Source organism: Talpa occidentalis, unplaced genomic scaffold (assembly GCF_014898055.3).
Source record: "Talpa occidentalis isolate TD23 unplaced genomic scaffold, MPIMG_talOcc4v2.1 talOcc4.5, whole genome shotgun sequence".
Taxonomy (NCBI): Eukaryota; Metazoa; Chordata; class Mammalia; order Eulipotyphla; family Talpidae; genus Talpa; species Talpa occidentalis.
In genome coordinates, this window is record NW_023604861.1 from 81,508,927 (window position 1) to 81,535,101 (window position 26,175).

The window sequence follows — 26,175 nt, forward strand, 5'->3', positions numbered from 1 at the left end:
TATACAAAAATACTATGTTTCTCTGAATCCTGTAACTTTTTAGCAGTGCCTCTTTTTAAACAGTTCTGACCTTAGTGTTTTCAAAAACAAAAAAGGTGTTCCCCTCCCTCCCATTTTTATTTCCTTTACTAACAATCTGAATGCATTTGGTGAAATCCCTTAGAATCTAAGTTAATTTCTGTATTGGTGCCCAAAGGTCTTCTGAACAGTATTTGAAGAATATGATTTTGAAGGGATTACATTTTCCTTGCATTACAACTTTAGTATGTGTACCTATGGAGATACTGAAGCATCAGCTAGCGGAGAGGTGATAAATGAAACACTTTCTCCCTTGCAATAGATAAGGAAAAGTATATCTTATCTTCCAAGCAGGTATATTGATATTAGATGTGTCACAGTGATTCCCAGATGACAGAAATCTAGGAGGAAATTCAAATGAAAAGGGGCAAAGAAGTTTTCCAAAGTATGACTTGTCAAACAAAGTGGTACAAAAGGCCCTCAAACTCCCTAAATCATTTTCTCACACAGTATTAGTTGGACAAAGTTCTCAATTGCCAAAACTAAGGCATAATTTCTATCTTCCAAAACTATTCCAAAAGTTGATGTTTTTATCTGGTTTCATGGGAGAATAAAGGTATCTCTTAGGAAACAAATGGCAAATTTAGTCAAACCAAGGGTCAACTCTGGCATCATACAGATCAATAATGAAAATGAACACTAGTTTGACTGGAGTTGGTATTTTCTGAGAAATTTAAATTGAATTTAGTCAAATCAAATTGTTTGCAGAGGCTGCCGAAAAGCAGTTACCTATAGAATCAGGGACACTTTGGATGCGTGCAGTGTTAAGATTACATTTTGAGAACTGTAAAGTAGCACGTAGGGGTGCCCATATCCAGAGCCGGAAAGGATGGAAGAACATGCTTAACCCATTAAAATTACTTGTTAAAAAGTGGGTTCCTGCCAACTCAGAGCATAGTCTATGAGCTTCATAGTGAGTAATGGGAAAATCATATTTAAAATTCCAACAACTTTTTAAAATTCACAAATACAGTCACAAAAATTCTATAACACCAAGTTTGAGGGGAAAACTAGTCTCCTGTCCTTTAAAATAAGGCCAGACCTATTTCAGATCTCTCTTTCTGCTTTGCAGGATTGGAAAAGTACATTTAAAGGATTCTCCAAGTCTCTCAACCTTTCCATTCTTTTTAGAGGAGATGCAGTGTGACCGAGGCAGAGAGCAACCACCCTTTGCAACTCTCCAAGACTGGCACTCTGGACACCAAAGAAAAGCCGGTGGATGGGGAAGCGCAGACATCCACTTTCCCTCAGGGAATTTTGGTGGTGCAGCACAAGAAACAAAGTAGTCAAGAGAAGGAGAGATTCTAAATAACTGTAAACAGAAGATAGACATTAAATCTTGTTGGCAGTTAGAGGTCTTTTTGGGAATATGAGTGTTTCTTGTAGGGAAAGTGTGTTTTCAGGGTGAACAGTCTTTGCACATGAAGATAGCCTTGTACTGTCAGGAAAACATGTTTGAAGCATTTTGCCTAGGACCAAAAAAGGGCTTAAACTAATTTAACCCTATGCCATTAGCCCAGTTCCTCTGGTAACCAACGGCATGCATAGCAGATGCTTGTGACCACAGAGGTCATCAAGCTAGCCAGTTGATTCCAGGCGGGGGAGGGGTAACGCTTAAGCTCAGGTCCTGGTCTCACAGCTTGCACAAGGGTCTTCCTTATCAGGAAACCTACGGTAGGGCATTTTGTTCTCATTCCCTTAAACAGGGTCACATCACTTTATTTTGGTTTAGCACAATAAATTAAGCAAGAAGTCAAAACACACTTCTTCTAGCTCTGATGTAGGACTGTGTGCCAGCTTAAGATTAAGCACGCTTTTCAACATGTCCACTAGGGATAACTCTATTTAAGTCTATTTTGAGGCTCCAAATTCTGTAGTAACAGCTTATGTGTGTCAGAGAGTAGGAGTCCCAAAAAACATTTGGTGACTTGGCCACTATCCTTACTGCCTATTAATTTCCAAAGCAACCAAAAGTGCTAAATAATTTGGGATAGGTTCACCCTGGAAATTTTATCTGATGGACATAATGTCATCAGAGTATGGTCTAAAAAGGTTTAAATTTCAGGGTGGACATTCCTTAATGCAATATATCATGCACAACCAGAATCTGGCTTCCCCCCACTCTGTAAACTGAAACAGCAATTATAGGGAGTATCAAAGACACGATTTTTGCCAAAATGAAAATGAAGACTTGGAGTACTGAGAAATCTCCTTATACAGTTAGCAAATAGAAATCCTTCATGTGAACTTCAGAAATGCAGCACAAATTGAAATTACCACACTTGGCGCCAAATCGGGTAATCAAGAGATGTACATCGAACTAACAATTTCTATTAGCATCTGGCTTAGAGAATAAAATTTTGCGTTTGGTTCTACCAGATGTTATGCAGTTTCTGTAAAACCATGACTGGGGAATAAGAGGTTTGAAGAGAGCCAACACTGGCTAGTGATGCTATACTGCTCAAGCCAACGGGATATCAAATGAGAGAGATTTCTCCCTGGGCCTAAAACTGCTGTTGCCAACATAAATGTTTAATTAAATTGGCCTGGGTATGTTAAAGTTTAAATTAGAGGATGGTAGCTGTACATCTGAGCTCCATTTTACAACCTTGTGTCTAGTCATATTAAATGTAGGCTTGTGGGGTTTTTTTCTCTCTGATCGCACGGCTAAGCGAAGGTAACCATGACTCATTAAAATGTCCTCAGCATGTCTTTTTCATAGATATCTGCACTCCCCTGGTACACAGGTACTTACTGTCACTCAGCAATGTGTTTAAATTCTTTTTGCAAAAGTGGGTTTCAGGAAATTGAGTTATTTACCTTTCTGAACATCATGCTCCTGTTTTGAGCAGATAATGGTCTTTATCCCCCTATATGTTTACATTAGAAATTTGTTTACAGACTTATTTTCTATACAACGCTTGTGTAGCAATGTTCAAATTTCACATTTTTATTGCATAAAATAGCTTTTTGTACCTCTGTTTGTCTTTTTATTGAGTACAGGATACAGATCTGTATTGAATATATAGCCACATGACCAGGGTGTACAACAGGGCAGAGTAGAATATTCACAGGAAAAGAGTAAACTGAGGACACGACATCAAAGTGGGAAGCAAGGAAGTGACTTTTATTCTAACAACTGCCTGTAATTTGGTAACTTGGCATAGGTCTGCATTACTCAAAAAACCTCCAGGTGCTCACCTTAGTAAAAGGAAACCCAGGAGAAACAAAATATAACATATGGTTGCAGATGATCTGAATGGAGGGGATCTGGGATTCTCATTCAAGAAACTGAAGCATATCCAACTTCAGAACATTACTAGTGTGGGAAAGGAAAAGGCTAACTTGGTGTTGGAAAAACTATAGTCTCAGGAAAAGAATGTAGATAGCCTTGCAACTGCAGTCTGGACTGTCAGTAAAGATACCATTTTAAATATCCATGTGATAGTTTGTTCTGCCTGTCGGCTTGATTCAGTACTTTTGGCAATTCTGTCATTTTTATCCCCTAACTCCAAGTTAATGGCTCCAGGATCATGATAATCTTACAGAGTAAGAAAGTTAAAAACTCCTAGAGATCATAGACAAACCTCATCATGGTAACTTTATTTTGGCCTAAAGTATCTTTTGTTTTTATAGATTCATTTAGCTGAACTCAGGTCCCCCACACCTTTGCACTGAGGTTAACCCAAAGGTCTCTTCCTTCCCACAGCCCTGCTGAAGGCAGAGCAGTTATTGACTTAGGGGAAGTTATGTTGATTTGAATCAAAATGATCAGTTATCTGCTAGCAGAGTAGGAAAAAAGTATTAAAACAAAATTAATATTTCATTGTGAGGAAAAAAAGATTTTTTCTTGGATCTGTTCCCCTCTAACTTAGCAATCCCAGTCCTATAATTCTATTTCAGGAAGAGCCAAGTCTAATATTGGCACTGAACATATGACAACCTTTTTGGGGGGTATTTTAAAACTCATATCTTTCAATGTCTTAAACCATACTGAAGACACAGAAAACCACAGGCGTTTCCTTATTTAGACTATTAAGAAAATTAAAACTGACCATTATCATTTTCATTATACGGCCCTCTCATGGAATTTTCTGTGGATTATCCTTTTTGCTATCCTCAATAGTAACCACCTTCATCTTAATGGGTGATTTTGCTTTTTGGAAACAGTTAAATATTACTCAGAACCAAGAGTGGTGGAAAAAGTAGGTAAAGGAAGAGAATACGCTTTCAGATGCAATACTAATTGGGTAATAATACAATTGATTTCCTTATATTCTATCATCTTCCTTAATGTTAGTTCTAAGGAGAGGAGTTCTGAAAATAACTTAAATAATGAAGCATCACTAGAAAAAGTATTAGCTTCCTAAGTAAAACCAGATGCCTGTGAAGGGAACAGCATTCAATTAGATATCAAAATTCTGATAAGTCTGCTAAAGAAATTACTATTTATAATCATATTTAGAAGAGTACATTTAAACCTTACATCCTCTGTGTTTTGAAAAACATGGGGAGTTGAATTTGGTGATCTAGTTATTTGAATGCTGTGTGTTGGGGGAGTATAGCAATTTGTGTTGTTTTCTGGTAGAGTTTTCTTGCACACTTAGAATAAAAGCAAATCAGAAACCTGCAAACAGTAATTGCCCATATTTAAAATGGCAGATCATTGAATATACATCTTAAAAGAATTCCTCTGTATCTGAAGTCTGCCGATATGGTTAATAAATGTGTGTATGTGTGTGTAATATTAAAAATAAAGGAAAATCTATGTCTAAAATTCTGTGAAGATTTAGACTTCTATCCAAATAACCAAGAAAAAGCAACTCAGTTTAGTCAAAGCCCACTATAATTCTCTAAAATGTAAATACTGTTACAGTAATAGTAAGAACTATTAGAAAATAACTAAAGAACATCAGGATTATATAAATCCTTCATAGTCCTTCCAAAGCATAATAATATATCCTTAGAACCCTAGAATTCCATAATCTTAAAGACCATCTAGTCCAAACACCTGTATTGTATAAATAAGGAACCGCAGATCTGAGAAGTGAAGGTCACTTGTTAAGGTCACCTAAGAAGTGACCTGCTGAAGTGACTTAACTAGTGACCTTCAGTGATGAGATCCCAGGTGGCCTGTCTTGCCCATGCCTCTTCTCCCACTACCCTGCTGCAGGCTGAACACCTGTAAAATGAAGTGGATGGACTAGAGGACAGTCTTTAAGGTCCCTCTTATAGCTCAATCTACAGTTTTATAAATCTATCAATTATCAACACACTATGCTCATCTTAAGAAAACCCTTTATCTATGCTATAGATAAAGGAAGACCCTTTAACCCAGTCACTCACATGTAACCTTTAACAGAAAAATAGTGTTCCCCTTTAAGGACCTATCCTTAAAGAATAAGCTCAAGATAATTTTATGTCATTATTTCTCTCAGGCTTCCTTCATCAAGTCTCTAGCTTCTAGTCTGTTCATTTTCATTAAGTCTCCATTAAACTTCATTGAGCCAGATGACTAGATAATATATCTTAATGTAACTGTGGATAATTATGAAAGGAACAACTTACAGACACCTAATTTCTGAACTGTCTTCTTCATGGTTTTAATTAAATAGAGCAACTAGGTATTCCATTATATTTCTAACATGTATTATGAAAAAATCAAATTGGAAAACATAGTCACAAAACATTATTCTTATTTAAAAATAAATATTTCCTTCATCAGTTTATATATATTCTATGTCCAGGAAAAAGAATACAAGTCTGATCTTTAGTAAGTTTCCTGTCCATAAAGGGGCAAACCAAGTTTCAATTCCACTGCTATCCAATCACGAAGAGCTCTTCACGGGTATCTTTTTTTTTTTTTCCTCAGCAGGAAGGTTATACCTCCCTCACTTTCGAAAATGATCCATTATCCTAATAGAAGCCTTTACTTAGCTCAACTGGTTTCAGCTGGCATGAGAAGTATTAAAGTCAGAAGGAAGACTGAAAGATCCAGACTTTTCCTCTGATGTGCTTCAAAGGCTGCTCTTACATCGCTGGGGTCAAAGTTTGACCCTCAAAGTGCAGTGCTTTGCAGGTTGTTGTTGAGGTTAAATTCCCCCCCCCCACCGCCCCGCCCTTTTAAAGTGCACATGTGAGGAAGAAGAAACAAAAGTGCTAGATAGAAAAACAAGCACGTGGACTTGGAATTTTATTTGTACAAATCCAATCAACTAAGAGTTTCCCTCTGACCATGGAAAATGGCACTCAAGGAAGAGAACCACAATGGGGCTCCTCTGTGCCCATCTCTTCAGAAGGGTGATTTTATAAAATTGCTTTCCATGTAAGGAAAATATTACACTTCAGTAAGCAAGCACATATACAGAGGGTGACCATGAGGCATGTTGTCATATCAGTGCAGGGTCCTTTATTTATTTTATGAACAATATTCTAAAGTTAATGAGGGACTATGCTTTGTTTTGTTCTGTTTTCTTAATCTAGAAAGCAAAGGAAAACCAACTGAACATATTTCATTTGTTGCAGCCTTCAATTCAAACATCAGAGAGGAAGAAAGGTAAGTGGCCACAGTCAAATTGTGCCTAGCTTGTCAGCACACTTATTTTCGATTATCTGAAAATAAACAACATGCTTATTCTACAAAGACAGAGGACCTGTTGAAAGCTTATAGCAACACGTAAGTCTACTCAAAATGGTTCCATATGTTACACTGTAGGATAGCTGTGTAGTTATACAAGGGAAAGAGATCAAAACCCTGTACAGACACCTGATATCAGACTTGAAATGCCAAGTGGAAACAGAACTATTTAGCGTCTTCATTTATACACAATTTACAATTTTCGATTCAAAATAAAAATCACAAGAAAAATACATCTGTTTCTGCTACAATTCCTTCCCTTCCCCCTTCAACCCTCCCCCACCCCCCCAATGAAAAGTCTTCTAATAAAAGGTATCGTTTTACCACCATTGTCTTATTTTGGTCTAATTCTGAGATCCCAGCCTGGGATAGTTAACATGAAAAGGAATGGCAATATTTGGGATTTATATAATGTACACATTTTATCCAAGGATCTCAAGTACTTGCAGTCATGTCTCCAGATCTGAGAAATCACGGTTCAATGGAAGCCAGAATGCTGGACGAATGCTGGGCAGGTTGCATGGGGTGTAAAATCCCTTGGCTAAGTCTATGATCAAACAAGGTCAAAGTTGGTTGGCTAGAGCTGGACTCATTTCTCTTTTCAAACAAATACCATCAGTAAGTTTTATCCTCTCTTAAACCACACACACATCTCCAGGCTACTGCCTAGAGTTAAGACCAACCGAAGAAGCCAAGTCCTTATGACAATGCAACAGGATAAAAAGCAAAAACAGAGAAACACATTCATCAGCATCTGGCCAAAGGAGACAGGAGTTGGGAGGATTGATTTGGGAGGTCATTCCTAACAAGAATGAGACAAAGGTGTCAATTCACTAGTTTCAGTTACAGTTAAGCTTTTGGTGGAGTTGATTCCAGCAGAGGTTAAAGCTCATGGCATCTAGCGCTTGATTTAAGATAATGCTATTGAAGAATGATAATGAGAAAACACAGCAAACTAACAGGGAAGGACTGGCCAAGGAATATCTGGAGGGTCAAAGTAATTTTCTTTCTTTATCATTTCTAGAGGAGAAGGCAAAGGGTAGGAGGTAAGGGCCAGAGGGCCCTTTATTTGCAGATTTTCTTTAAAAATCATTTTTTCTTATAACTCCGTAATGAAAATGTATATTACGGTATGAAGGTTACAGAACTGCATCTGCTACTGGGTCACGGCTACAGGTCTATGAGCTGATCCACCAGCAGTAAAGACCTGGCTAGGTTGGGAAGACTGGACTCAGAGCTCCCACTGCTGTTTCTAGAGTGCCCACCTGGAAGTGGAGAGATAGGAATTCAGTACAAAACACAGAGGGTTAAGGTTCAGATGTGCAGAGCAAGCAAAGGAGAAAAAACAAAACAAAACAAACCCTTAGAGAAGCAACAATTTACATTTGCAAACTCTTTACATGTTGATTTTTAAATATTTACATCCACCACCTCCCACAAGTTTAGGCACTGTGTGCACACTGTACAATAGGCAGGACAGCTTGCAAAGAGGAATATGTTTCATCTGAGAATTGCTAACTGTATACTAGCTTCCTGACAACACTGAGTGACCTCCTTGATTAGAAAAAAACCAGCATTTTTTTTCCTTTGGGGAAAAATCAGTAAGACCATTACCATAAAAATGTGTTCTAAAATATAAGTAGATAGATGGTCCTATGGAAATTCAGTGTTTTATGGCAAGTTCAAGGGATTTTTAATCCATCAAAGAGAAAAAAGGATGTTCCACAAATGTCCAAAAGATGCAAATGTACTCAAAACACATTAATCTCTTTGGGAAAAATATTTATTACAGGTTGTTCTAATCATGATTTAAAAAATATTCAGTGCTGTTTAAAAACCTTTGCCTTCAGGTTCAATTGACTGAAAATCACTATTTTTACTTGATACTTTGTAAAAACCAGCTTGAAGTCAAACTATTAAATATTTTTTTTCTTTCTAAATAAATACCATGTGCAAGTTTTAAGACACCTATACCAGTATATCTAGCTCTATCTATCTATATCTGCTGGTTTAGTTGACAGTGGTTGTCATTACCCCCAATTTCTTTCATTAAATGTAATGCTTCCTCCCCTCCCCTTGTAGATTAGTTACATTAACTATTTTGAAGAGATATGACCAAGCCCTTCTCTTTTCTTCATCCTCTCTTTCTTACCTTGTGGGTTTTTGGTTATCAATACAGGAATAGGGTCAAACTCATCTTCTGCCACCTTGTCCGAGCCCTCAGGGACATCAAAACCTGAGATGAGATTACTATCTTCTGCAGCTTAATTCAGAACGCAAGCACACAAGCAGAAATAACAGAGGCAGAAATTAGCAAATGAGAGAATTTGTAAGAGACACAAAGATCCTAACTGTACAATTACTATTGTTTTTAAAGGTGACGATGTTCATTTTCTTGAGTTGAAATAAAAGCAAAACTGGAAAACTTAGTGAGATAGAAAACAATGCTTTTAGAGCTGGCATGTTAAGATTTTCATAAATGATTAGGAAGAAGGGTTATAGGAAGAACTCTTTGTATAAGACCGTTAATTGTAATTACTGTGAGGTATCTCTTCTTTAGTCATTTATCTGCTCATTGAATAAACAACCGGCTGATTAATAATAGTCAAAAAACCTCAGAAAGTGATGGGAGGTAGTGGGAAGTAATTAGTTGCTTTTTAAGAAGCACTCACTATATATAATACAAACAAAACTCACTTCTGAAAGGACTTGCTATCCAGTGATTGGGGAAAAAAGACTGAACAACTCTGATGTCTTAGGGACTACGGGAGCACAAGATTATATGCACTGAGATTTCAAGCAGAAGTTTGTTAGAAATCTTAATTCTAATTAAAGCTATTCTACAAGTACATGCTAGCTGAGCACTTATTTTGCACAAGAAGATTCTCTGTAATTACACATTGCTGCTGACATGGTTCTGCCAGACGTAATTGGTTAAACAGATAATTTCTCTCTACACACTCTATAAAAAGGTAATTATTTCAATGCTATCAGGGGTAAAAACAAAAACTCAGCTATTATCATTGCAAACCAGAGGCTAATTATTTTTAGTGATCTTGGGGAGACTTCCTTCTTGAATTTCCTTTTAAGGACTAAGCTTTATCCCCCCCCCACACATGTTTGCTTCTTCTAGAAAACCACATTTACCACCCAAGCTAAGAATAATGATTGCCTGTATATAGTAAGTGAGGCATTGTGCCTATCACTTTCACCAACTACTCACTGATAGAACTTAATTCAAGCTAACTCTGACCAGCAGAATTTCAAACCAATATTAATTCAAGACTAAGAAATGAAAATGGTAAATTCAATAATCGTAACTTAAAGGTTAACTAAAATCCAAAACTTTTGTAAGTTCAGTCTTCGAAGATTGACTTTTGAGGAATAATGTCCATTTCTTTATTGTAGAAATCATTATTCAAAAACTTTAAACCAGACTTGATAAACAATTTAAGTTCTTAGGCCAGCAAGTATTATGTATTAATAATAGGTTAGTGTATTGTTAACTTGCAACATCTACTTGAACTGACTGCAAAGGCAATTAGCTCTGCTTTTAATAGATAACAAGGAATATCTGTAGTCCAGGTGATTGCCAGAAAGCAAGACCTCTACCTGACTGTTGTCTCAGCATTATTAAAAATTTTTACAGATAGGGATTGCAAGACAGTGGCTAAGAGTACAAACAAGTTTCCCACATAATAGGTGGTTAAAAATCTTCACTTAGCAAACACTCTTGGTGAGAGAAATTCTTGGGAATTGTTCAATTCTTTTCCTCTGAGGATATATGTGGGTCTGAGAAGAGAAAAACATTTACCTTTATGGGCCGGAGCAGAGATCGCTATGGGGGCAAATTCTTCCAGAAGATCAGTGGTAGGGTTAGAAAGCAGAGAGCAATCAATGAGGGAATCTTCCCCAGTGAGAGAATCTGAGTCCAGATTAACAGCATCCAGGTCAGTGATGGCATTAAATGGTACACACAACAATATCATGAGAGTAGATGTTAGCCTTTAAGTTACTGCATTTATGTGTTACACATACAAGCCAAAGTGGGAGAAGGAAAACCAAAGGAAACATATTAAGCATTCTGGACTTCCATCTATAGAAACATCTTTTCAAATTTTTTGTACATTAATATATAAATATGGAAGGATTTTTGCTCAGAGGTTGTTGGTTTGTGATCTGGATGCCAATATACCTTCAACAACTCAGTTCTTAGTCAATGTCATTTATACTTTCCCTAAACATTCATGGAAAAAAAGTTACTATAGGATGAGATGTCCAAGTTGGCAAGGGTTTTCTCTGGCTTATTAGCAGAACATGACATAATTAAACAGTACTTTCTAGAGCTATTTTCCATATTAGTTTCTCTTTTTAACCTAGAAGGGTTTGCATACTTCCTAGACTTCTTATTGTTTCTGTTTCAAGTTAGGAATTCAGATAGTTTTATCAAGGAAATTATGGCCCTAATTAAAATGAAGGTTATCAAAACCACACTTAGAGAATTCTACTAAGAGTGAACTTAGAAAATAGGGTGAAAGTAATACTGAATCCAGGGAAGATTTCAACCTGCCAACAATTTAACATCAAATCACCTACATATAGCAAAAACACTGTGAGGGGAATTGAATGTCAACATACAAAACCTGAGCTACATGACATGACACTATTAGAAAAGACTGCTCAGGAACCTGAAGGAGTTTAAGGGCATGCTTATGGCTCAGCAGAGCTCTTTACTTAGGGAAATGGAAGGAATCTGTCACCAATGGAAAGAATCTTAAATAAAGAAGTACTATAATCAGAGAAAACCCAGGAATCTCTATTAAAAAACATGGCTCCAAAAAGTACTCTGCATACTTTGGTGATTACAAGTATGTTGGTGAAGAAATATATTACTCAAAATCTAGAGGATGGGGCTGTAACAATACAGACCATCCATTCTAGGAGGAACTAAAGCTGGCTGCAAAGTAAGCCCAGGTTCATCTGCTATAGGTGGAGAGATGGGCTGTGAGGGCTCAGCACACTTGACAGGTCCATGCAGCTACAGAGACACCTGACTGACCTGTTCGGTTCGAGGTCACAGATTCCATCTGAGAAGGGAGGCGCTGGGGCACCGGGGGCTCCAGTCCTGGTATGAGACTCTCAACAGCAACATCAGCTTTTTCTTTTGTAAAGGCATTAAGAAAGGAGAGCAAAGTGTGAGGGAAAGGGAGTCAGACAGTCCCTTAAACAATCCTGTAAAGGCTTTCCTCTCTATAAGCTTCTAAAATGTCAATGTCAGTGAGAAAGAAAGTACAGTTACTTTGTTTCTGCTGCTTTAAGTATCTGGTCTTCACTGACTGAGCATTCACATGCAAGGTTAACCACCTGGGGCTAGTCTCAGTGATTCTCAGTTTGTATAGATAAATGCAGAATGTGAGCCACCCAACAGATCTCTTCCATGTCAGAAGACACAGGCTGAAAACCACTTTAGAATCTTCTGGTAATTTTGGTTTTCTAAGGGATAAACTTGGGGGTAAACATTCAATGGTTTTGCAAAGACCACTACTCCATCTCAAACACCATCCCACAATGCAGTTGGGAGGTACTTTGCACTGCAAGACATCGGAGCTGGAGTCCTGTTTCCCTGGATATTTTGTAGGTCTTGACTGCCTTGCAGGTGGAGCATAGGAAAATAGCAGAGTGAGCCGATCAAGGCCCTATCCTAGACCCTGCTCGTGGGGCTTCACCACTGGGCAAGTATTTTCTGTTATTAATACTTGTACATACAGTGGTCTTCTAAAGAAGAATCTATTAAAGTTCTAAGCCAACTTTCTTCATAAAGCTTTTGTAATCAAATGTGAAAATTTCCACATTCCTCTTCATTCATTACAAATTCAGGAAAGGCAAAAATATTATGCCTCTAGATGGAAAATACTTTGTTTGAGGTGATAACAAGTGAGATTAAATAGCCTTGGCTTCTGGGTGAGCACAAACCTCCAACACCAGGAGGCATGAGTTCAAGGCATTTCTAATCCTCGCCAGGGCGATTCACTAGGAAGCTCTAATCAGTTATTCTTGAAAAAGACACACGTATCATGCATGACCGAAGAAACAGAGATGATGACTTTACCAATTACAGGATCAGAAGTGCTACCAAAAGGATCTGTCATGGGCAAGAGTTCAGGGAGCAGAAGAGAAGTGTCAGGAGATTTGAGGCCCTCAATTAGTTTTTCTAGGTTGGGCAGAGAAGTAGAGAGAAAGCAAAAACAGAATGAGATTTTGAGCAAGGTCATCTTTTACTGTTTTCTATGCAAACATTTTAGAGGGTTAAAGTTTTGTATGGATCCATCACAAAAGTGAATTTTAGTATCTTACTGAAATTAAGCTTTAAAAGTTTCAAGTTTAAAAATAATTATTTCTCCAATTGAAATGATTACTTTGTAAAACATTCAAGATGCTACCCTAAGTTTGTTTTCGAATTTCAGGTTTACACTGAGTAATTGTTACCAGTTTTAAGTACACAATTTGTTTGTTTTCAAATTTCAGGTTTACACTGAATAACTGTCATCAGTTTTAAGTACAAACTTTGATGAGTTTTGACAAATGTACACATTCATTTAACCACCAATAAAATAATGATTTAGGAAATTTTTATATTCCCAAAAGAACCCTTATGCTCCCTCTAGTCAAAGCCTTCTTCTCACTCCCAGATGCTGGAAACAATGATCTGTTTTCTGTCTCTACAGCTTTACCTTTTCGACAATGTTCTATAAATGGAACCATACACTATGTAGTCTTTTCTGTCTGGTTTCCTTCATTTAACACAATGCTTTTGAGATTCTACCATGTTGTCACATTCATCAGTAGACTGTTGTGTTATGCTGAGAAGTGATCCATTATGTGAATGAAGAACATTTTGTGGATTCATTCACCAGTTGACAGACATCTGGTTGTTTCTAATTTTAGCTATTGAAAATAAAGCTGCCATCGACATAATTTTTTCATGTAAGTCTATGTATTCATATTCTTTCCTGGGCTTAGTTCTGAATCTCTGTGCTTTTGACTTACATTTAAAAACTGTTTATAACTCACTAAGAGACCCCATTAAACCACACCTAAGTTAACTTTAACAATCATTTATTGTCTGCCAACTGAGTCTGTGATATGCTGATACTCACTGATCTGTGGTGAAATCTCACACAATTCACTTAAGCCTGAAGATGGATTATTTATGATGACTTGTGGCTCAGAAATAAAAGGACATCAGAAGCCACCAGATTTGTTACACCCAATAACTTAAATGTATGAAAACATGCATACATTAAAATCCCTTCCCAAACAATTCCTTTAGCCTTGACCTGTCAACAACTATCAATTTACCTTTAACCTATTAATGACAGCATATAATTTGAAACAAAATAATGAGTCATAGGCTCTTATAGGACAAGGAAAATTAAGAGCTCATATCTCCTTTTATTCTCAAGGAGACTGAGGTTACATAAATTCTATAATTTGCCCAGTTCAAAGCCTAGCAACAATGTTTTTTCTATTACAGAAATGAAATGCCATTAAGATAAAGCTAAAATTAAAATTTTGCAAAAAAGAAGCAAAAAGTTCAAGCATTTGTCTATAACATGTTAATAAATCTATATTCTTATAGGCCATCAGGAATCAAGATAATGGCCTGTACCCCAGTTCTTGTATGCATAAACAAATCTTTTTTTAAAAAGATAAAAAACAATGACTAATAATATTTTTTGAGGCATATGGACCAAATTTCTGGTCATCTCTATTTAATGTTACATATAAGTAAAATGATGAAGCAAAATGGTTTTTCAGTGACTTGACAAGATAATTTGCTTTGGTGCAACTAACACACTACAGAAAAAGACATTCTTATTGATGAAAACCATTTACCATCTTGTTAATATATGACATCTTATTCAGATATCTTTTAATTAAATGACAATATGTTACATTTCTCGTTTATACCTGATTTATAATGGAGAATGGAAAGAAGAAAGAAGTATCTCAACAGCAGGGGGAAAAATCAGGGTACTAACCAGGTATACAAGTGTAATCACATCAGCATGAATCTTGTTCTGTATCTCACATTTTATTATGTTAGAAACATCTTTGACAATTTTCAGCTTGCTGACAAAAATAAGATAGTTTTCCCCAAAGTCTAATTTTTCATTAATTAGTAGTTTTTGTTTTATTCTCCCCCAAAATCATCTTTTAATTAAAATACATAGTTATTTGCTTTTTTCCTACCTTTAGTACAAATATATTTGAAATCTTAAAAAGCAAAAGAACAAACTAAAAACCCAAAATTACTTGTTTATCCTCCATATAGCATTTCTGACCACAAAACCTTAGACCAGCATTCTTCCAGAAATTAAACCGGACCTTTCTAGTGTCTGGTTGTTCTTTATACTCCTGACATTACCTCCTCAACTGTAAAAATGGAGAAACTTCCCCTGTCTTTTTGTATTGGTTACTTAACTATCAGCTCCTCTAAATCTACTCCTTTTTTCCTGCCACATTAAGAATCTTCTGGAGCACTAGGTGGTCACTTGTTTTACAGCCCTCGTCACATGGCTGAAGGCAGGGAAGATGTCTTATTAAATCTCAGTGCCCCCAGTTCTCAGTCCTCTTATCTCTGCCTTTTGGCTTCAGCAGGAAAATGAGGAGATAGGGCATGAGCTGGAAAAAGTAAGGTACTTCAACAAAAATCTAATTGTTTTATTAGCATTTTAGCAAAAAGCACGTGAAAAGGTTTTTTTTTTAAAGGATGCATGGGGGGCCTCCCCTGGTGGCGCAGCGGTTAAGCTCTGGGTTACGAAGCTGCCCGCAGCCTCTGCAGCACCAGTTTGATCCCTGGCCGCCAGCGAGGGTCCCACATGGCACGCAGACCTCTCCTGCTGCCCGCTGCCCCCCTGCTCCCCTCAGCAGTGTACTTCGTCGGTCTGCATGGTCTGTTCCCCGCTCTGGCTCTGGTGAATCCTCTCACTCTCCCGCACTTCTGACTGTACCCAGTGCTTGTATAAATAAATTAATTAAAAAACAAAACAAAACAAAACTATGAGGTCCAAGAAGTTAAAAAAAAAATAAATAAATAAAGGAAGATGCAAGGATACATACATAAATTGTGTGGTGAGATGGAATTGAGTGGGCACTGAGTAAGTTGCCAAATTTAGGGAGGCTGATTTTAAGACCAAACCTCAAAGAAAAAGGCAGTTCACGTAGATAATGTGCATGGTCACTGCTGCTTAGGAATATTCAAATATTGTAAGTATGGAAGGAAAAACAGAAAACAGAGTAATAGCAGACAAAAAAACTAGAGTGAGACAACAGGACCACACACAAGCCAGGTGGATAGCATGTACGAAAATGGTTTCTTTCATTCCCAGTCCTCTCAAAGTGAGAGGAGGCTCTCAGTTACTGAGTTCTTGTCCCCTAGGTGCCATTCTAACAATGGCCATCACTTACATTTGTAGAGTTTAATGTCAAACACTTTCCTTCATTATTCACAAAGAAAACAAAAACAAAAAACAACAAAAAAACAAAACATTGCATTTAGGAATACTGATACTGTGTGGAATATGACTTGCCTAAAGTTATATAGAATGGACGGGGAAGAGCCTGGATTTGACATCAAAGTTCTCTCCACATGCTTCCTACAGGGTCTGTGGTCTCCATCAACAAAGGAGGAAGAGCCTCACACTGACACAGTTCCGTGCACAATGGTCAAGATATCAAAGACATGTTGGTACTGGAAGGAGTTTCAGATTTTATACAATTAGCCTTCTCATATATAGATGAAGAAACCAACTCCAGGAAGGTGAAGCAACCTGTCCAAGAATCATAGTAATTACGCCCCAGAATTACCTGGACTAGGTCCTAGATCTTTGACACAGTAGAGCTCCAGTCCTCTGGTTTAATTAAGGCTTTGCTTGTTTTAAAATGTGAAGACTCTTAGAAAAGGACACATCTATAGTTACGGGTGATTTTAGTCACTGTAAAGAAGAACTCAAGAATAGGCAGTCATAGGAGACTGGGAGTCTCTATGTCATAGCCTTGAGAAATCCTATGTACATCAAGCACTAGCCTTGATAGTGTTCATTTTATGAATTCTATCTGAATTTTACTCCTCTTATAGTTTTATAAAACACTCTGAGGTCATGTAGCCTGATAAGGGGGTAGGGCAAAGCAGTGCAGAGAAAAACGGTAGTTAATTTAAGAAAGTGTGTTAGAAGTGTTAAGATTCAAAGCCTCAATCAAGCTCAACTTGCTGATAGATACTAAACAAAGACTTAAAATTCTACTGAATCACACAAAATGGCTCCTCTGGATGCCATCTGCAAAAGCAAAATCACGTCCCATTTTCTGGGACATGTCATAACTAAAATGTATAAAGACACTCTTAATCATACAAAGTGACCCAAAAAAACAAGAGATATTTCCTAAGTTGCATTTGCAGTGATTTAATCTTCTGACACATTCTTCAAAAGTTTTTCATCTCCTATATGTTAGAATCCAGTACCTGTGAAAAGCAGTGGACACATTTGTATAGAAGAAAATGGTATTGCTTTGTATCTGTTCCTAGTCTTTTCCATTATGTTTAGAACTGGCTTGAGAGTCTTAATGCTTTTTTTTTTTCTTTTTAAGCTTTTTTTTTTGAGGGGGAAATATTTGGATTTGGGGAGGGTATTATTTATTTGCTCTTTCATAGTGATGTACATTTTGAGATTTTAGCTGGGGACAGTAAAATTCTCCCAAATAAATAAGCAACATGAAAGAGTCAAAGAGCATGAAACTAAGTTTGTTAAGTTACCTAATTTTCTAAGCATCAGCTTTCTTACCTATAAATAGAGGATAAGAACTACATTAAAGTGCTATTAGGATTAAATGGGAATATTCATCAGAATTAATCTGTGTGTATGTGTGTTAAAATTAAAGCACTTGGTTCATAAAAAGATTATCTTCTAAGAGGACTAGATAAGGGGTTAGCAAGTCACAAATGCCCGAGACTGCAGCAGCAAAAACAGGTGGAGTTTCAGATTTTACCCAAATACCTTGGTGTGAGACCAGAATAAGCAGAATTCCTTGAATAGTTTACTAAAAGACAGGAGACCTGGACATCATTTATATCGCATCTTAAACAAAATCACACTTTCTCTCTAGATCTAACTTACCTTACTGACAAAATGAAGATATAAGTAAAGGTCCAATCCACCTTTCCTAAAGATCCAATCACCCAATATGAAGGGAAAAATAGGCAGCAGGAACTGGTGGCCTAGAAGGTGCACTATTTAGTAATGAAATGGAAATCTGAACTATAATATCAGTTTACCTGTGATTTAAACTGCAAGGAAGGACACTTGGAGGGCACCTCAGAACCATGGGGAAGACATAAGAAGACTAGCCCCATGGTAAGTTTTGGGAATTACAGAGAGCTGATTCAACATGCCATCCAATGTGCAAACAGCCTAGACATGCATAGCCAAGACAGCAGGGTGAGGTAGGGGAATATCTATGCTTGCTTGTCATTTTAGAAAAGAACAAACTTCAGTGTTTTGTTTTGTTTTTGGGTTTTTTTGGTGGTGGTGGTGGTTAAAAAAGTATGTTTATTGCAGAAAATTTGGAAAACACAGGTATGCCAAAGGATAAAAGTAAAAGCTACCCATAATTTTACTCCTCAAGCTATCAACAGTTAAAAGAGTTTTTCATACCCTTCCAATCTTTTCTATAAATTCTGATGGCTCATTAACTATTTAAGAATATCTGTGTTTTCTTAGAATAATTTTTTTTTTTTTTTTTTGGAAAACACACGCTAAGTCTAAGAGAAAGTAAAACCGTAGGGTTTTTGTTACAAACTGCCACCCTCCCAAGTATACTGATATTCCCCTACGCAGTATCTACATGGGTACCTGTTCTTCTACCTCCAATTTACAGCATCTTATTTTATAATGAGCACTTTTTGGATTCATCAAAATGATGAACTTAAAATATATGTGTGTGTATATATATATATATATATATATATATGTATATATAGAGAGATAGATAAATATATATATCCTTTTCCCCTGGTAATTTATGTTTCTTCTTTTGAGTTATCTGCTCATATTTTTCTGTTGGTGGTAGTCTCTCATATTTACACTCCCACTACTATAACTAGTTGTTTCGCAAGTCTCTATGATTATCAAATAAAGACAAGTCATGTTAAGAGCTTGGAGAAGAGGGCCTCCCTGGTGGCCTAGGGATTAAGTCTCAGCACTATCACCACCAGGGCCTGAGTTCAATTCCTGGCCAGGGAGCTGGCCCACATATGGCACAGTAGACCTCTCCTGTCTGACCTGCTGCTTACAGGTCTCACCTGCTGCTTAATACCTTAGCAGTGTATTTCAGTGGATCCACCTGTTCTGCTCCCCACTCTGTTTCTGGTGAATCCTCTCACCCCCCTGCACCTCGGGCCGACACCCCAGTTCTTCTATACATAAATAAATAAAAATAAATCTTTTTTTTTTAAATGAGCTTGGAGAAGCACTGAAATCTTGATTAAAGGACTAAGAAAAATGGACTCCTGTAGAAAAATGGATGTATTAATAGAATTAGCAAATTTAGATGATGGAAATCAAGGTGCTTTTATTTATTTTTTTAAAGATTTATTTATCTATGCATACAAGAACTGGGGTACAGGCCAAAGGTGTGGGGGCAGTGAGAGGATTCACCAGAGACAGAGTGGGGAACAAAACAGGCAGACTGATTGAAATACACTGCTGAGGGGAGCAGTGGGCAAGACAGGAGAGGTCTGCTGCACCGTGTGGGTCACGTCCCTTGCCAGGGATCAAACTCATGCTGCAGTGGCTGAGGATAGGCTTGTAGGTTGCTTCTTAACCCCCTGTGTCACAGGGGAGGCCCCCCAAGGTGTTTTTAAAGGAGAGGACTGTTAGTACTTTGAAATTAAGGGGGAGGTAAGAGAAAGGTTTTATAGTGCTAATTTTGAGTAAAATAGTTTTTAAGGAATCTGATTAGAATCACCTACTTACTAAGTGTTTAGAACTCAGATCCTACAAGTTCAAATCCATTTTTTCTGTTTCCTCAAAACATATATGTAGATCTCTAGTCAAAGGCTTTACTCATCTGGGAACTGTACCAAAAACACAGGAAATATTCACTGCTGGGGGTTAAAAGCCCAGAAAAAGGCCCTCTACCTTGCGGCTATGGAACAACATCAGGACAACAGCACTCTGGCCTCACTTCCACACATAAAATGATATTATTTGAGGTACCCACTGGTCAGTATTATTTGTAGGTAAAAAAAATTATATGTGAAAACATTTTAAAAGCATAATATAAGATGTTATGTCATTAAAAGTCAAAGTTGTGAGGAGACTAAAATCCCATGATTCTTATCATCAGGAAAGCCGAGTGTGGAAGGTGATCATGCACACAAAACCAACCAACAAATCAACCAAAATACCTGACAGGTGTCCACTGTGAGGGGATGACAAACTGCTTTGGGGAGGAGACAAATTCGAAGTTTTCCCAGGTACCAGAGACACTAAACTCAGCCCTTTTTCACTCAAGCATCTGAAAGACACTAGGAAGAATGTAGGGTCCTTGGATAAAGAAGCTAGATAGTGGAACGTACTATAGGCTGAATATTAAAATAAGTAAAATAATCTAAGTCACAGTAGGAATTTAGCCTAAATTCTGAAGGGCACCATGAAAAGATGGTATGAAGCAGACATATCTTTTGAGCTAGCTATGACTTTCATAACAGGGTTTGGCAGCTTCCAGACAGCGTGGGTTGTGTCCTCATTTATACACCCTCAAAGAATGGGTGGGCGGCATGGCTGCAGGTTGGCACAGGCACAGATGGCAAGGTATGGAGGCAGGAGACTGGTGTTTGGAAGTTGGAAGCAGAAATAGAGGATAATGGGGCTGCTCAATACCTTTCAGTTGCAGGTTTTACTTCATTCATCCAATCTGTAAATATTCATTGAGTACCAACTATGCCTGGCAGTGTTCTCAGCCCTGGCAATACAGTGGTGAATTAAGACTGGCAGGTTCCTCCTCAGGACACTGACATTCGGGTGGGGAAAGACAGACAGTGAACATGTAAAGCCAGACAATGTCATGGTAAGTGCTATGAAGAAAAAAGCCAAGGGATGTGATCGAGTGTGTCTATGAGACCACATTGGACCTCTATGAGGACACAGCATTTGAGACTCAAATGGTGAATGACAAGAAGAATCAGAGTTGGGGAAAAAGCTTTCCAGGCAGAATACTAGCAAGTGCAAATGCCCTGAGGTATAAACTAACTTAACACTCCTGGAGGAGAGATTAAAGGGAAGAAGGTTAGGAGTTCTGATTAAAGGGGCAGCCAAGGACCAGATTAGTTAGAGCCTTATACATTCATGGTAAGAGATATGCATTTCACACTCAGTGATATGGGAGAGAGGAAAAATCAGACAGAGCCTATGAATTCAAGAGCAAGAATGAGCAGGGATAAGGATGAGAAAAAAGGGAAGAGTATTCTGATAATCTTTCCCGAGTCTACCCCATTTTGACAGCTAAATGACCACCAGATGCTTCTAAGAAGTTAGATGTAGTTTCTTTTTAAGACACTCATAGAGAAGAGAAATGGTGGCTTCTTTCCTCACGTTTTGCTCCCCACTTACTCCCAGAAGGATAGGGAGGGGAGCAGGAAGAAAAATCTTTGGCATCGATGAACTCTAAGTGGAAAGCATCCAAATACAGTTTCAAACACTGGTTCAATCAAAACACATTAAGCATGTTTTACTTCATTAGACTGCTGACTTAAAAATCAGGATATGGTAGACCTAAAGGTATATTCAAACTCATGCAGTCCCATTTAATTCACTGAGGAGAGTGAAGCTAGAAAGGTTTTCAGGTAGTGGAAGAGCCAGCAAGGGAACCCAGGTCTCCTGGCTTATATTTCCATTTTATTATGTATTTTTATCTTATAAAGTAAAGCATACTATAGGAAAATAGGGACTAGAAAGGAAGTCACCATTAATCTAACAACTATGGTATGAACCACTATTAGCATTTTGTACTCTTCTATCACATGCTTATAGGTCCCCCCCCACAAATTGTTATAATCATATTGGACTAATGTTGTTTCCAATACACAGGCCTTCACATTACATTAACACAGTCAAGAATTAAAAACTGAACACTGACATAATGTGGAATACAATTCAGTATAATGTAAACCGATTTTGTTATCTGTGCTTAGACTGATGCCCTCCAAGAGAATTTTGTCCATCTTACTAAAACATAGTAAAAACATCCAACAGCACCTATTATTAGTCCTTGGAATTCAGATCCTTTTAAAACAGAACTCTTAAGAGGTCTGGGACATAGGAGCCAAGCTACTTAACCTCAGATCAGTTCTATTTACCTACCTGGTGCATCAGGTACTTGAAGAGGAATGAAAGGATCAGATACGCTTAGAAGTGGGAGGCTAGAATCCACAGTCTGCCCACCCTTCCTTTTTTCAGCTGAAGGTGGTTGGAGGGGAAGGAAAGATCAAAGACACACACACACACACACACAAAAATAAAAAAAATTGAGAAAGAGAGAGAAAAGCAGAAAACACCATGTAAATCTAAATGAATTTACCATCTATTAACTAAACAGCTCAAATTACAGAGTAAGTCTAAACTTAGAGGCAGGAAAAAAGAGGGATGATTGGATATGAGCCAGTGTAACAGCAAAGTCCTTGTAACATCCTCTCAGATGCAATTACTGATTAAAATAGGATATAATACATCTGATATTCGACTTCTTCCTTGGATACTGTAGCGTACAGTGATCTCTTTGAGAAATCCTGTAGGAATTACTGTTCATATCATACATTTTGAAATGTAAATATTGTTTCTTTTAAATTTTAGTCTTCCTAGTACCCATCACCCTGTTAAGGTCCTTAAGGGACTAAATCACATGGTATCATCAAATATCTAATAGAGTAATAGGGAGACAGATAGGAAAAGAGAAACAAATGACTTGCCTATTGCAAGGTTAGACAAGCCCTAACCTCTTAGACTTTATTTAACATATTATAGGTAGTCATTCTATACCTCACAAACTAATTATTGATTCACAGAAATCTATATATTCTATCAGTTTGAAGGGATCTTAGGATTTTCTAGCACAATTATTTTCTGGACAAGAAAACAAAGATTAGAAGAGACCAGCCAAAAGGCACCACCAGAGACAGGATCAAAACACAAGGCTCTTGGTATCTAATTTACCATTCTTAAAATTGCATTTTAAAGTTGAGATTAATAAACTCAGAATTTGACTGCTGTAAAGTGGGCTAAAAAAATTTATTTTGAAATAATTAAGGAATCATAGGAAGCTGCTAGTGCAGGGAATACCATGATCGCTTCAACCAGCTTTCCCCAATACTAAGATCTATAGCTGCCGTACAAATATCACTGACAGTTGTTTAGTAAAGTTAATAAAACTTAATTATGTTTGCACCAATTTTCACATGCACTCATTTCTGTGCATGTGCATAGTTCCCTGCAATTTGATGTTCTTTGTAGATCAGCATAAGTACCACCACAACAATAATACACAAATGCTCCAGCAAAAACAGAACAAACAAAACCTCCCTCATATACTCCCTCACAGTCCCACCCACTCCTTACTCTTATCCCCATGCCTTGGAGACTACTAATCTGTTCTCAATTTCTATAATTTTGTCATTTGGAGAATGTTATTAAAGTGATTTTTAACTAAGCTTCTTTAAAGGTAAGCCAGAGGACGAGAAGGGTAAAATCACTGCTCTAAAGGCTCTGCAATATTTGTAAATGGGACACAATGAAATATATTTAAAGAACAAATTATAAAATTGAATATATAATTCATTTTGAACAATGTATACAGGCAGAAATAAAATTATGACATAAATACTGCAAAATGTCAGTGATGCTTTTCCCTTCGAATGGGGTCATGAGTTCTTTTGTGGCTTCTTTGGGATTTCAATCATTTTTCCAAATTTTCACATATTTATGTGTATAAGTTGTCAAGAGAAACTATTTTAAATTAACAAGCACAATGTCAAGTTTTTAATATCTACGCAATTCTCCTCCAATGTATAGACACAGCTCATCAACAACTTTGCAGCTTTTAGAATAAAAATGTTAAAAATAATGCTGTCCCATCCTCCTTGAATCATTACCAACATTGCTGCTTATTGTATGAAGGTTTAAAATTAGAAAATAGTGCTATCCTGCACTGAATACAAATGAACACACATTAATTTCTGGGATTTAGATGTAATCCCCTTTCATTTGTGTAGAATGAAGGTGTCACAGAAAAAAAATTCACATCATAAACAAGAAGGAAGGAAAAATATCAATGTTCATAAAACAATGCTGGATAAAATGAGAAAAATATGAAGACACTTTGCAGTGTTTTATGTAAAAGTCTAGAGCTACTGATTTACAAGATTCCTGTGGAGTGGTTCTGATTGCATCTTCTAAGCTAGGCTGCCCAGATACAAATCTCTACTCTGACATTCTCCAGCTGTGACTTAACCTCTTGTGGTTAACCTCTCACTTCACCTCACAATCCCACTGTCTGAGATAATGTACAAAAAAGCACTTATTCAGTGGACTTATTAGCAATAAATGTTCACTATTATTGTAGTCATAACTTAATGAAAATATGTGCTTTTTTATGACTGGGCCTTTAAATCCTTTGAAAAATATGCTGCCTTTTATAATCTTCAAAGTAAATATAAAGGGAAAGAAGCAGCAAAACAAATAAAAAACCTCCAAACTTCAAAAAACAGCTGATACAAACAATAAAACATAACCATGTGTGATAAATAAGAACTATGCATTAAAAGTGGGGGTGAATGTAAAATGAATCCAAGTTGCTATCTTTTCGCAAAAAGAAATCCATCTGATTTATTCAACCAATCTGTACAGTAAGCCAAATACAGTATGCACACTTTTGGAATTCAACAAGAAAGAAGACTCTCTTAGAGCTTATTGCATGACTCCCTACCCTGCACCACAGCTGGTCATCACTGTGATCATCTATGTCAAGGACAATGGTCAATACTTTGTATATTTGGTACATCTGGTCAACTATGTGGCATATGAAAACTTCAAGCATCAAGAACAGCTCTTGAAAATTTTTAAACTTGAGCAAAACATCAATAAATTTAAAAATTACGTAGATCAGATATCAAAGATTAAAAAAAAAACCAAAAAATTTTAATCCACTTAATATTAAAAAGCATGCCTTCCATGTAACTCCAATGTCTAAACCAAAATATTCATACTGAGAAAATCATATAAAGACTTATGGGATATGATTAAGACTCCAGCATTTTCTTACAAGGAAAACACACACCTATTAGAGAGCACTCCTGATAAACAGTATAATCCTCAAAGTTTAGGGTGGGGTGGGGCAATTGAAAGGAAAAGGAGAAAAGAGATTACTGTAGTATCTATGAAAAATCTTCCTGGAGATTATAATTAGCCTCCCTTCCCTCTCACATGTTGGATGAAAATCACTAATATAGAGAGAAAAAATTTAAATATCTTCATTATATTTTTTAAAAGTTTTAAAAATGTACGTGATCCTCTTGATATCAACAAAGCAAATATAAGAAAAACAGGAAACTGAATCAAAAACATAAAGGTGAAAGTTAAAGAATTAGAAGAGAGAAAAACAGGAAATTTTAAAAACCTAAAAGTTGTCTTTTTTTTTTAAGTTTTTTTTTTTTTAAATTTTCTTATACAAGAGCTGGGGTACAGGCCAGAGGTGCGGGAGGGTGAGAGAATTCACCAGAGACAGAGCGGGGAGCAGAACAGGCAGATGGACCGAAAGCACTGCTGAGGGGAGCAGCAGGCGAGACAGTAGAAGTCTGTCCCGCCATGTGGGTAACTCCCTGGCTGGCCGGAAATCAAACTAGTGCTGCAGAGGCTGCGGAGAGCTTCACAGCGCTGTGCTCAACCTGCTGCGCCGCCGGGGAGGCCCTAAGAGTTGTCTTTGAATGATTATAAAAGAGCAAACTTCTAGAGAGGGTTAGCAAAAAAAAGTAACACAAATACATGCAATTAAAATTGATGTATGCAAAGAAAATATTATAAAAGATTTAAACATATTGTTCTATTTTAAAAAGTTTAAACCTGCATTTGATTTTCAAGGAAAATTTTACTAATTTTGTCTAGTATATTAGTGGCAAAAATTAACTTCGTGGCAGAAAACCTGAGAAAGCAAGTTCTGGAGCCAGAGGGTCTGTGTCCCAGCTCTGCACTTAGCAGCTGTGTGACCCTGGAAAACAGACTGATCTGTACCTGCTACCACAACTGTAACTGATATGGGGAAGATGGGCCAACTTCAAAGGGTTGTTGAGAGTTAGATGATCTAATAGTGAAAAACTAGGGAAAATATTTACAACATGTAACATACCATAT

The 26,175-nt window shown here is 37.1% G+C and overlaps 1 protein-coding gene across 6 annotated transcripts in view; it reads right to left on the reverse strand.

The window, feature by feature from the left end:
• AAK1 (AP2 associated kinase 1) overlaps positions 1–26,175 on the reverse strand; it is a 177,269-nt gene that overhangs the window by 7,942 nt on the left and 143,152 nt on the right. The window contains exons 16-19 of one of the 6 annotated variants that reach the window (XM_054701689.1): positions 12,825–12,926; positions 11,775–11,876; positions 10,530–10,640; positions 8,868–8,978 (exon numbers count right to left, since the gene is read on the reverse strand). The exons of 2 other annotated variants lie outside the window; for them this stretch is intronic. In XM_054701689.1, the coding sequence (XP_054557664.1) occupies positions 8,868–8,978; positions 10,530–10,640; positions 11,775–11,876; positions 12,825–12,926 (426 nt within the window). Of the gene's footprint in view, positions 1–8,867; positions 8,979–10,529; positions 10,641–11,774; positions 11,877–12,824; positions 12,927–19,381; positions 22,234–26,175 lie in introns of those variants that run through there. 3 more of the 6 variants (XM_054701690.1, XM_054701691.1, XM_054701694.1) reach the window with 3 other exon arrangements.